The sequence below is a fragment of the Taeniopygia guttata genome, chromosome 10 (genome assembly GCF_048771995.1).
Source record: "Taeniopygia guttata chromosome 10, bTaeGut7.mat, whole genome shotgun sequence".
Classification (NCBI taxonomy): domain Eukaryota; kingdom Metazoa; phylum Chordata; class Aves; order Passeriformes; family Estrildidae; genus Taeniopygia; species Taeniopygia guttata.
In genome coordinates, this window is record NC_133035.1 from 7,489,645 (window position 1) to 7,503,228 (window position 13,584).

Consider the following 13,584-nt stretch of genomic DNA (forward strand, 5'->3'; position numbering starts at 1 on the left):
AAGCATTGGTGGGAGGCGGCTCTGTGTTCAGCTGCCCTACACCTGTACAGAACAATGTAACAAAAAAATACACAGGTAATATTAACTAGTAATGTTTACTAACACTATTAACATTTATCAGTAGAAGTAAATAATTAACTTTGCTCACCAGCACATGGGTAAGACAAAAGCAACAATATGATCAATAAAACTGAGGAATGACACTGCAAACGTCTGTTTGTAGACAAACTGGTCCCTCCATAATGAGTCACTAAATGAATTTGCTCCTGGTTTACTTCCCCACAAATCAAAAGGATAACAATTACATTTTACCAAAAAGGAAATTATTTGTCCTACACTCAGTTACATCATGGGGAATAAAGTCTTGAGTGCCCAATGCTTGAAAAGTACCACTGTATCTGCTCTACATTTACTGTATAAAAACACTGTTTCTCACATTTGGTACATTGACCATACAGGATCAGGCCACAATTCCATCAGCATATCAAACTTTAAACCACATAAGTTTACTTCCACCAGGATAAAATATGAACCTAACATGGAAGAATTTGAAAGGCTCCTTAAAAAAGTGCTATGTTGTTAGCAATAACTCTGTATTTGCAGGAACTGCTACCAGGTAACTATTCCAAAAGCTCCTGAAGTCCAAAGCAAGTTTTTGTTTTGTGGTTGCAATTTTTCTAATCCTCATTTAAGCCAAGCAACAGCTGCTCTGAAATTTGTTTTCTTAAGAGAATCATATTACAGTGAAATGAATCATAGCTGGATAAGCGGTACTGTACAGGGTACAGTTGTTTACTCCATTTTTCCTTGGTGACAAGTCAAGGGTTAATCTTATGACTCAGCCTGACAAAACAAGTCAGCTGGAGACAGGGCCAATTTTTTAAACTTGATTTCAGACAGACATGCCGTCAGCAGAGGAGCACTGAACTGACATGCACTTTGTAGCCCGAATTGTTTCCACTCATGACCCTGTAGTGTGTGTCAAAAACAATAAACTGCCTGTTCCTAAAGTATGTAAAGAGATTATGAAAGCTGATGCAGAGTGAAATACTGACCTAAAAATAAATGAAGTTACCTGTAAGAGAATATTTTCAAAGATGATTTTAACACTAAGAGATTTTGTGAATGAACCACATGTTCTCCCTGAAAACAAACTTTTAGGCAAAATACATTTTTGTTCCATTTGTCAGAGTCACAAATAAATACACCATAAAGCATATGTATTCATCACTTGAATTTATAAATAATAAACACAATTTCCACCAATTACCAAATGTTATACCGTATGAAAAATATAGTTATGTAACTCAACAAATGAGCCATTCTCTAGTCATATTCCACAAAACTGAAATATCAAAATGCTTTAAAAAGGTTAATGCTTTTGATCAGTTTTGTTATTTTAGATGTGCCTGTTCTAACACAAAAAGCACCAAATCTTTTTAAATTATGTGCTATTAGAAATTAAAGTTCCTCTTTCACCAACAAAAGCAGGTGTGATGTGCAAACCCAAGTACCAAGAGTCAGCTTCAGTCTTGTTGAAAAAAAAAAGTAACATGGTGAAAGCCCAAGCCTGCTTTTAATGGGGAACCCAGATCTTTCATTGTTACCAGCTTCCATTAATGTCTTAGAGGCTAGGCTAACCTTCTAGCTTTGGAAATAAGGGAAAGACAACTGTCCTAGAACTCTCTCCTTTCCACCCCACACTGTCCAAGGCTGGAACTTCTTATCAATTTCAAACACGTTCAACAGAGGAACAGAAGTTTCACAAGTGATAAAGTCCTTATCAGTTCTAAGAAAACTGGAACCTGAACAGGAGACACAGACTCGAACTGATACAGAACAACCTGTTGCTATCTAAAATATACATAGTAATTTTGAGCTGTTTGTCCAGCAAAAATTCAGAAAAAAAAAATTCTATACATCTTAGGATTCCCAATATGACTTATTTTAAAGCCAAACATATATGATGATTAACTCTAGCAAAGACAGAGTTAGGACTACTGCTAAGCCATGCATTGAATATGCCGCATAATGTAGCTGTCAAAATGGACAAGATCTCAAGCTGTAAGAAAGAAACCTGGTTGTTTTCAGGGGAAAACACAATGCTTATTACACTGTCCTCTATGTAATTCATCAGCTAAGTAAATGTTAATTTATTTTAAAATCCTGGAAGGATAGCCTTCTGTGTTAACCAGCCACTAAGCATGCTGCTCAGCAGAGATGGAACAGATGAGCTGTATGGAAGGCAATTTAAAATAACCCAGTAGACTAAATTTTATAGGCAATCCCTCCTGCCAATATCCAAAGGCTGATGTTTTATGCAAATTAATTTGCTAATCTACACAAGAGCTAAAATAGTTTGGTGGTTTGCCTTTTCAAAGGGTTTGTCTTTAACTGCACATTTAACATTCATGTTACCATAATCAGGGAAAAAGAAAGAGTTTGCAGGGATAGCGAATAGAGAGTAAATACTAATTAAATGGATATTAATTGCTATCCACTACTTTTACCTTACAAGGTTGAGGGGTAGTTGTTGTTGATTTGGACTCCTTTTTTTTCTGCAAAAATCTCCATTTAGCTGTGGCAGACATGGGTAAAAAATAACAATTTTTTTAAAATAGGGAACTGCAGCTAGGACTTTTCTGTTTCAGTAGTTCCCAAAATAATAATGAATTTATTCAGTGTTCAAGTTTAATTTATCCAGTTTTATGATATATTTAAGTTATTAAACAAATATTTTCTTGGAATGGGAAGAATGAGGAAAAAAGTGCTGCATATCCCATTCTACAGAACCAATCACAAAATAATTTATTAGAGGAAGTTTCAAAATCATTCAAATATAACTTTAATAGGATATTGCTCAAGTTCAGAAAGTTCTATTATTTTCCTGGAAATATAAAGCACTTTACAGTTTGAAAGCCCCTATAGGAAGGTCTTAACTACCCACATCTGCATTACAAAGTAAACAAACATGTTTATTATCCTGAGGTAATAAACTATCCTATCAGAAGCCAGATAATCACCACAAAATGTGCTACAAACCTATCCAATCTAGAAACCTATGCAGACCTTAAAAGAGTTTTAAAGTCTGAGATAAATCAGCACGGCTGTTACTGGAACACGCAGAAGACCTGAAGCACAGAGCCCTCCACAGCAGCTGCAGCTGCCGGGGCGATGTCTGCGCTGCTGCGGGGTCCCTCTGCCGCCCGGGGCTCCCCGCGGGCCCGGCCCGGGGCTCCCCGCGGGCCCGGCCCGGGGCTCCCCGCGGGCCCGGCCCGGGGCTCCCCGCGGGCCCGGCCGGGCCCTGCGCTGGCGGCCTCGGCCTGCAGGGGGCTGCCGAGGCCCGACCTGCGCCCGGCCCGGCCGAGGCGGGACTCGCTGTCAGGGCGGCTCTGGGACATGGCGAGTCCGCACGCTGAGCTGGCTGAGCCTCGGCACGGAGCGCCCTGCATCCTCCCCTTCTCTGTGCTGCGGCTCGCTGCTCGGCAAATCCGCGCTGCGAATGAAGCCGAGAGCTATCACAAGCCGAACGGGCAATCCTTCTGTCTTCCAGGATCAGGAGCCCGCCTGTACCTTACAGAAAGGAAGGACTAGCAACTAATCCTAGCTCTTAGTGCAAGTGGAATGAAATCCCACAACTACATCTCCAAGACTAAACAACATGCTGCTTTATAAAACCTCATGACACAAGCAACTGTGACACTTAAAACAGGACTTCGTTTAATTCAATATTTTTGCTTCATTGTGTAAAGACACATTACATCTGAAATTTTACTTAAAAATTATGCAGTGCTTTACTTTCAGTACCATTCTTCTGCAAAAGCATTTGCTTTGGTTTTGCATTTGTTTTGGTTTTGTATTGGCCATTTCTGACAAATGGTCCGGTCACAGGCAAAGCAACCTGCCCCACTGTGGGGCTGAGCAAGGCAGCGAAGGGAAACCACTCACTTCAGCAGCCCACGAAAGTGCAGCAACACAACATTCCTCACTACTTTCCCAGCTCACTTCAAGCATTATAAACATCTTCCCACCAAAGCCACAAGTATTATCAAACAAAAGATAGTAAGAAATAGTCTTCAGAAAAGCTTCTATCCTTATCTATTGTTACAAAACACCACACCAATTTGTGGTAATGGACACATTCATCTTTGAGGAAAAGCAGAGTTGCAGAAATTCCATGTAACTTCTCCCTAAATAACATGAGCTGTAACTCAGTATTTTTTAAATAACATTTTTTCTAACTATGCACAAAATTTAAGGTTCTTTTATGCAAATCTACTCTTAATTTAAGAGCATCCAATACACTTATTTTGATATGTTATGAAAACTTCAAAAATAAAGTACCTCCAGTAAATCCAAACACAGAGAAATTATTTGACATCATTATATATCTATCATGGATGTATGTATACGCAGGATTTTCAGAGATCTCTCAATTAAGCAACCTTACATTAGTTCACCACAGTCAGATGACAGGACAGTTAGTTTGGAAAAATAATCTGATTGCAATTTTTTAAAACAGCATTTAAGAGAGGGTTGCTCAAGAGGGTTGTTCATCCTAATTCAGTGATAACTCAAGCTGAACTCCCGCAGCAGGACTTTGCAATGGGCTGCCTGGTTGTATAATGACAGCTAAGTGTTCTCGTGCAGCAAAGAGCAGGTGGGATGCTATAATCTGAGGTTGCTGCAGTTTTCAGATAGATTTCAAATAAAGGCCGTGTTGGAAAAAACCCTACAATAACGAGAAAAACAGACCTTTTTCTTATTAAACATAAAATGTCAAATATTTTTACTTGGTTTGTAACATAATTTAGGGGTTGGATGTTTTACACATTTGCATTTTGTTCAGGTACATAGATGAACACAGTGTTCAAGCAGTACTTAGCAAGTCCCTAAAAACTTTTATTCCATAAATCAAGTGACCAAAGAACAAGCATAAAACAGAAGATGGAAGACTGCGTACTGAGGAAGAAATCGTTAAGTTCTGGGTGGCATTATCCATAAAGATTAATTTACTCCATTTTGTTACTTAAAACTGCTTTCTGAAACAGAGCAGTGCAGCAGAGGAGAGCGGTCAGGAGAGTTCCTGCTGTCTTTGAGAGCTCTCGCTATTAAAGACAAGTGACAGTTGAATGTGACAAGTGACTGTGCAAGGTGGTTCAGAACAGATCTAAACAAACAGATCCTGCTTTTCACATTTGGGCACTGTTTGTGGACGGTGGGAGAAAAAAAATCTTACTAAGAAATGTCTCCCTAGAAAGTCAGTTCAACACAACATCACAGTCAGTTCAACATCACATAAAGTATCTACCCAGGATGCTCCGAAGTTTTGATTCAGAGCCAATCACTTCATAAAGTATTCCAATGGTGTTGCTTTACACCAAGCTACTTCAATACACGTGGACATTGCTAATACTGAGAGTCCACTCAGCGTGGTGAATATTATATTATTTCTAATGCAGACTAAATTTTAAAAGCTCAAAAACTTGGTTTCAGATAATCATTCAGAAAATATTTCCCATTCTACCATTTCAAACAATCTCCTTTTACCCTTTAGGAGGGGTAGAGGAAGGAGAGAACACAGAAGGGAGTAACATTTATTATTTTTCTTCTAGTACCATTAGTATCTTTATGTGAAATTGTTTTGAAACATCTCTACAAGCTCAGTCTTAAGAGTGGCAGGAAAGCAGAAAGAAAAGTGTATTAAATGGGAGGTAGTTCTATGCATGCAAATATAGTTTGCTGTATCTTTGCACCATAAATAGTTCTTGTAAGAAATTAGCACCCATGGACTATACACATACCATAGAGGGTGATATATGAAGAACCCCCATATATGAGGAACCCCCATGTAAGTTGTCTTACATGTATTGAAAAATGCAAGTTTGAATTTAGAAAGAAATCCCTGGTATCAGAAAATACTAATTTGACAATCACTTATTAAATAAGTGCAATCCAAAGTGTAATATTAACTGAATATCTCAGATACTATGGAAAGCCTAATATACTCAAAATACTTATTAGAAACTACACAGAAAACAAACAGACACTTATGTCTGTATGTCACAGCTCATTTTCTGTAACAAAACTCAACAGATACAATGTATTCCAGTTATTTCTCTGATATGACACTAATTAAATAGCAAAAGAATGATGATAGATATTCACACTGTTTTACTTAGAATTATGACCTCATGATAGCCACTGATTATGGTACTAGTAGCAAATGTTAGTTTGAAGTATTTCCTGACTCCACATGTAAATAGGAGGTTTCTGCTCACAGCCCATCCATTTTTGGATTATGATCTCCCTGGGCATTTCTGAGCAAGCCTCACTTGTTTATCTTCTCCCTGTGCAGCCTGAGCAGCTCTCTGGAAACCCTGACACTGCTCTGCCCGGCCGAGGAGCTGCACTGGTTTCAGGTCACATGATGACATTGGTTTCTGGCTTAGTTAACTCCTACAATCAGAAGAATTCTCAGAAATACAACAGTTTTCAATCTCTGAAGACAATATAACTCACTGAACAGTATTTCCCCCCTATAACATAAACAGCGTAGCAGTTTTGCTTCTCACACAAACCTGACTTAAAAAAAAAAAGTTTTTTAATTTCTGTCTTCCTCAGAGTGCTTTAAATTTAGTAATTTTAGTTTAACATAAATGCTGGCATGTCAACATTCAAAATGTTTTGGGCAGTGAGTCACCACTTAACAAGTTACAACACAAAAACTTAAAAATGCATTTGCCTGGAACATTTAATTTTTACAGTAAGAGGACAAAATCAGATTGAGTTGCATTCCAGAAAGAAGCCAAGCAATTCACCAGCACTTTTTTCTATAACAGTTTTTACTTTAGGCCCTGATAAGAACACATTAAAAAAAATAAACCTCAAAACAAATAATTTCAAAAAATACCATACAAAACCAAGGGAAAAAGAAACAAACTAGAGGAAGGGTTGTTTGGGTTTTTTTGAATCGTTATTACTTAAAAGCCTGTTATTAAATTACAGTTATCTAGGAAATTAAATTACTGCTGAGTATCCGTTGACATGGCAGCCTTATACTAACACAAACATTGCAGAAACCAATATTTTAGAAACTGAAAAATTAAAAAAATACAGATTTGTATAACAAAATTAAGTATCATCTTTCCTCTGACTTTTCATATTATAATTAAACTTCTCTGCACTAAAGCAACTTTTCCCCCCACAATACATTCTGACTTCTTACAAAGGTATATTTAAAATAAAGACTACACTTACATAATGATCTACTAAATTTAAATTTCTCATGATGCTCAGAGAAATTTAGTTTTGTATCATCTTCCATATACACAGTATCTCGATTTTTTTTTTTTGGTAACATGTCATTTTACTTCAAGGCTCTATTCAGCAGTGAAAGCATTGAAATACAGAGAAACAGTGCTAAAAACCTGCAGCATCACAATAATTGATTATTCACAGTAGCTGCACTTAATTGCACATATTGGTACAATGTTAATACAAATAAAATCTATCAGCATTTCATTGTCTCCACTCTTACAGAAGAAGAATTAAATGAAAACCATTTGAAAAATACTGCTTGTTAAAATTAAACCCTGGTAAGACAAATGAGAGAAATCTTTCCTTCTCCAAAATGATCTCTTTACCTGGCTGATGCTACTAAATATTAAACATGTAGCATAAGCTTTATTACTGCCTAGAATTACTGTAATAAATTTCATGAAAATTGCACTGCTATGTGTTTTAGCTTCTCTGACATTTTAAATATATTTTTGTTAATCTAGCAGAAATCATCTGCTAGACTGTAAAGCCACCCTACATAACACGCAACTGTTAAAATGTAAATTGCCAAACTATTTTTAGCTGCTGCTGAAGGGGGGGGAAAAAAAGGGAGGGGGGAAAAGAAGAATATTCCTGGCCTCGGGAATAATGATTTGAGGCATTGTGTTCATTTTGTTTATCAAGCAGCTATTCAGCCTCTAGTGGGGCCCAAGTGCTTATGCAAGCAAAAGCTTTTAAGAGTGCCTGCAGCTGCAATCCTGGCTTCCAGGTAGGCTGCAGGTTCAGAGCACAGCTGCCCCAGGCTATCCACACTATCTCAGCTCCATCTGGAAGTACTGTTAAAATAGGATTTCAGATCCCGGGTTCTGTCTGTATCGTCGTGAGCAGGGGGAGGACGAAGGGAAAGAGAGGGAGGAGAGAACAGGGGAGATGCGAGGACTGGAGGACACCACGCGTAGTTCAGCCTCAGTACGAAATGAAAAGCTCAGCCCCATTTTGCTCCCGCTGTATTTCTGTTCCTGTGCAGTGTGTTCTATTCAGCCTATCCGGCTTTGAGTTATGACTCATCCAAGTGCACCTGCGCCCATGTGTTAAGTACTGCCAAATAAAAGCCCAACATCCATTTACACAACAAAGAGATGTATCCCGCAAGGCTGCGGAGCTTCCCCCTCCCCTCCTGTTTGTTCTGAGCAGGGGAAAAAATAATTCTGTCCTTCACTTCACTGGGGATTTTTCACTTCACGTGGATTTTTAAATGCAGATTCATTTATAAACAATTTTCTTCCTTTTAAGAATAAAGCATATTTAATACCACAAAACACCCCTATAGCATTAGATTATCACAGCCATTAATGATTTTTCCACCAAAACCCTTCCAACCTTTTTTATCAAAGCCCTTTATTCTCGAAGGATAAATTTTCAAGCAAAGAGGGATCAACAAACTAGTTGCTTGAAAGCTTTCCTGATGCTAGGCTGAAGTTAGGAAAGGCTTAATGAAGGCTTTAAAATCCACCAGGACTTCACAATGAACATCTGACTCGGTGATTTATGCATATTAATAACCTCAGTCCTACTGAGGCAAGCTGAGCTGTACATGTCCTCCGAATCTTAATGTCTTCAGCTCCACTGGGATTATTACAAATGTAAATTTCTAAGATTCTCAGCTATTAATCTCTGTCTGTCCTCCTGTTCAGCAACATAATGACTAATTAAACATCAAAAGACCTGTACAGGAGATCTTCTTTGACAGCTCCTGGCCCAGCTCTCTTCCCAAGAGAGGAATTCAAATGACAGGGACAAGTGGGTAGGAGCATATGAGCGAGCTACAAATCACTGCTATGAAATCTAAAAATTCCACATCAAATGTGTACTTAGTCCTGCAGAACCACTCCCAATTACCTAGCCTAGCTGTTCATGTCCAGCAGACAGCCCTCCTAGTGCTAAAGTTAAGTAATTTATATGGATGGCAGGTAAAGAGAATGCAATTTGAGCCCAATTTTTATCACTACAAGTAAAAAATGCGGTACTTACAGAAGAAGGCAAACCAGGGGGCACCTTTCTTACTTTCTTTGTCTGTAGAGGATCTGTACACAGAAAAATAGCATTTCATCAAGTATCTACATTATAGGTGGAAAAGAATAAATAGCTACACTACTCAGTTTTTTCCTTCCATTATGAATGTCCTATTTTCCAATTTCATGCATTTTTTTTTATTCCCTGGCAAAGAGATTTGTCTTTTGCATCAACATAAAAATGTAACATAACCGTGTTCTCCTCTAAAATACAGCTTTTCTAAATAGTTACTTTCAATTATTTTCCTAAGGAAAACAGTTATTCCTAAGAACAGTTTCTCTGAAGGGTATACTTATGACCTTATACACTTGCTAAGATACAAAGTATGGTTTTGAGATATATAAGGAGAAAAATGAGACTTATTAGCAAGAGAAATGCTTTCTTTTCTGCACATCACAGTAAAGACAGAACTATCCAAAAGGAATTTTACATTATTAATACTCTAAGAATACTAAGCTGAGGTACATTTTATAGTTTTTAGAGTCTACCAAGATTGTAAATCAACAGCAAATTTAATGACCTAATTACTTTCCTTGAGTAATAAAGTCAATACATCTCAAATTTGCATGTGATAGTTAAGCTGAAGGTATGATACCTGCTTCTTTTTTCCAGGAAGTATTGTATTATAACAGAAGTACCCAGCAATTTCACTACCTTAACCAAGAATCTGGACCTGTTTATTCAGATGCTAACAGAATTAATCTGAAAACTCTGCATGCAAATTACAAATCAACTGATGTTTTGAATATGAGTATCTGATGAGATTACCAATTCAACAGACAACCAAAGTCTTTAATTAAAAAAAAAAATATTCTTTTTCTGTTTTCATTCAGAACATTTATGATTATATGACAAGATAAAGGTGAGATAAGGTGAAATATCTGCTGGATATCTTGAATGTCACCTGGAAGAGAACGCTGCTTGGTTTCAATGCAATTTAATGTGAAATTTAACAAGAGATTGTTATAATCCTGGTCAGACAACTCCTTCTAGGGGATAAAATGGGCAAAATTTGATTTTGTTAGAAAATTCTCAGGAGCACATTTGTAGCACTTAACAAGTCTATTAAAAAAAAATTAAAACTCAAGACATACTTTCTCAAGCTATTGGAAAAGACTTGAGATAAAAGTGTACTTCCTCCTCCTGACATTCCAAAATCATTTCCATGAATTTGTAACCACCACCTGCTATATCCCAGGCTACAAGCCTTGGAATCAACCATGACAGAAAGAGGAATATCACCAGTTTGAACACATTTATACCCCCTGAGCTTCTCTTTCAAAGACAAACCTAAATATACTCTGAAAACTCCATACTTCACTTCCATTTATCTCATGTAATAATACCAGGAACTTCCCAAACTCAATACAGTTTGCCCAGGAAACAAGAATTTCGTTCAGGACCATCTCAGTGAGTGCTGCACACAGTAACCTCCCTGCACCTCTCCAGCAGCCTGTGGCCAGCTCCAACACCCCCCTGCTACTCAAACCCAGAGCAGGTTATGACTCTAAGTAGCTTCTCACTAAAACCCATTCAGTGTGGGGTAAAACACCATCAGCAGCAGCTTAAAACACAATTCTTTTCTCTCAAAGTTCAAACATCCTTTCAAGCTGTAAACAATTCAGCTGAACTTTTGTAAGAGTGTTCCTTTTCTGAAACAGGTGTGAGGAACTGCTGCATTTGTTCTGGTATTCTGAGCAACAGGAACATACAACTATATTCATAAAGACAGACAACCCCAAGTTAAATGGCAGGTGGTTTAACAACCGATAAAAAGGTTATACAAATATGGTATTTTAAAACACATATATACACACATACATTAGGAGAAGAGAAAATGGCCTTAAGTTGCACCAAGAGAGATTTAGGTTTGATGTCAGGAAAAATTTCTCCACTGAAAGGACTGTCAGGCACTGGAACAGGCGCCCAGGAAGTGGTGGACACCATCCCTGAAGGAATTTAAGAGATGTGTAGATGTGGCGCCTGGGGACATGGGTTAGTGGTGGACTGGGCAGTGCCAGGGTAGAGTTGGACTTGATGGTCTTAGAGGGCTTTTTCAAATGAAATTATCCTGTTACATATAAAATTAAGTTCTAAAGCAATATTTTTAATAAAAAAAAAATTTAAAAACATTTTCAAACATGATCAGACTATTTTAGTGCCCAAGAAGTTTGCAGTTATAGTTAATATTAAAGTTAGTTCAAAGAGCAATTTGCATTTGAAAATTTTATTTTGGGTAAAGTATGGTTGGAGTTACATGGTTCCAACAAATAAGATTTTTACTATGGAATAGAAGTACTATACAGAATGAGAGGCATTAAAGACTCAACCATATGATTAGAGAAATTCTAATGACCTATCATACTAATACTGAAATATATGGTATAACTAAAATATAAGGTTATATACCTAGAATAAAATGGTAAACTAGAATATAAGGTTACAGTCTCTCTTTTTATACCAAAAAGATTTTCTTTAATTTGCACACCCAATTATTCACAATACTCTTCTAGCAGATACTACAGAACAGCTGTCTCGTTCTTGATTCTCTGATTCAACAGAATTAGAAAGCTATAAAAACTACCACTGTCTATGACCAAGTTTGAAAATTCCATTCACCTCCAACTATCCCCAGATTAAAATACTAATACTGTCACAGGATTATAACAATTTTAAAGCAAGTTCCTGCCTGCACATTTTGCAAGGTAGTTTGATTTTAGGATAAACTACTAACCTCCAATTGCTAAGATCTTTAAAGGCATGTTGAACCAATTACAATGAACTATATATTGCCCTGAATAAAGTTACTTTTAGCATATAAAAGGATAATTATTTCCCCTTTGTGTCCTTCCCCTACTAAATAATGGTAATGACCTCAAGGTCAGGCATTTCCAGGAGTTAATGATGGCACGGGTTAAGGGCACTCAGCTGGTCATCAGCTCCTATCCATCTGTCATTATTGCTTTTGCAATTAAGGGTTTTATTAGAGTTTCTTGTTTGTTTTGTAAGCCAGAATGACCAGTGCTGAATCGAAGCTAGCATCTCAAAGAAAATGTTAATAATTCTGGTTTTTCTCTTACATAGCAGTTTGGTATGATTTCAGTTGCTCAGCACAGAGCAATCTCCTGTATATTAAAAGAACTGTCAAAAAAAAAACAAAACCAGTCTGCAGAGAAGAATCATGAACAAAGTTTAAAATGGTCTGTATTACTTACCAAGAGCTGCTGAGTCATGAAGTGGCCGTCGGCGCTGGTTTGTGCCAGAGAATGGGTAGTAGGGTGTTCCAGGCTTCCCAGAGGATGACAGCTGACCTGGACTTCCGAGCCCCATATCAGACCGAAGCAGACTAGACTACAAAAGTATACAGAGAAAAGTCAAATTAAGCTCTATAATAATGCAGCTGTTAATAGGCCAGGCTGACAAACTATTAACCACACTTACTGCTCTTAGGAATTTACTGGGATTTAGTGAAGGTTCTAGAGTTCAAAAAAAAAGTAGACTTTTTAAAATCAGTGTTCAGAGTATGTACTATAGCATAATTCAGAAAGGGAAAGCAAGTTTAGCTGTGAGCCTACAGAAAGCCATAACCATTTCAACTGAAAACATCTGAAAGAATCAATTCATATTTAAATTTTAAACAAAAATCATAATCTTTTGTTTAGTTTGCAATATAACACCTCTTCTATTACACAATATAAACATAATTGATAAAAACTGCTAAGAGTTTATAGCGTGACATTAAGCTTTAGCACATACTTAGAAATCAAGACTTAGATCACGTTCATAAAAACGTGGAATAAAATTGTCCAAAAAAAAAAAAAATCAAATGCAGACAAGAAATAACAGAGTAGATTAATGAACAGAACATGAAAAATTGAGATTTTAAACACTTCAAACTAACAAGGTAGCTGAACCCTACCCTTTTTGTTCATTTTTCATGCAGTAAAAACAAAAACATTCTAAACACTTAACAAGTGCATTGTATATTGTGTGACCTCACATTATTTGGATTTCCTTTGTAAAATTGAAATGAATGTTGATGATTTAGAACAATATCGTTTTTCCATGGGTGATGCTATGCTTAGCTTTGTGTTAGTGTGAAAATCCTGACATGGAGCGAAACCCACAGAACTGTCTGTACAGGAAATGTTCTTGTACCAGGTGGTAAAAATTCACTGTGTTTCACTCCTGGCTGGTGCTTTCCTCATGGAGCAGCCTCCACTCTACATT

At 37.2% G+C, this 13,584-nt stretch overlaps 1 protein-coding gene across 6 annotated transcripts in view; it reads right to left on the reverse strand.

Annotated features, from left to right (window-relative positions):
* Positions 1–13,584, reverse strand: part of TCF12 (transcription factor 12) — a 158,991-nt gene that overhangs the window by 42,086 nt on the left and 103,321 nt on the right. For all 6 annotated transcript variants that reach the window (XM_030281176.4, XM_030281177.4, XM_030281175.4 and 3 more), the window contains exons 8-9: positions 12,570–12,705; positions 9,313–9,365 (exon numbers count right to left, since the gene is read on the reverse strand). In XM_030281176.4, coding sequence (XP_030137036.3) covers positions 9,313–9,365; positions 12,570–12,705 — 189 coding nt within the window. The remainder of the gene's footprint in view (positions 1–9,312; positions 9,366–12,569; positions 12,706–13,584) is intronic.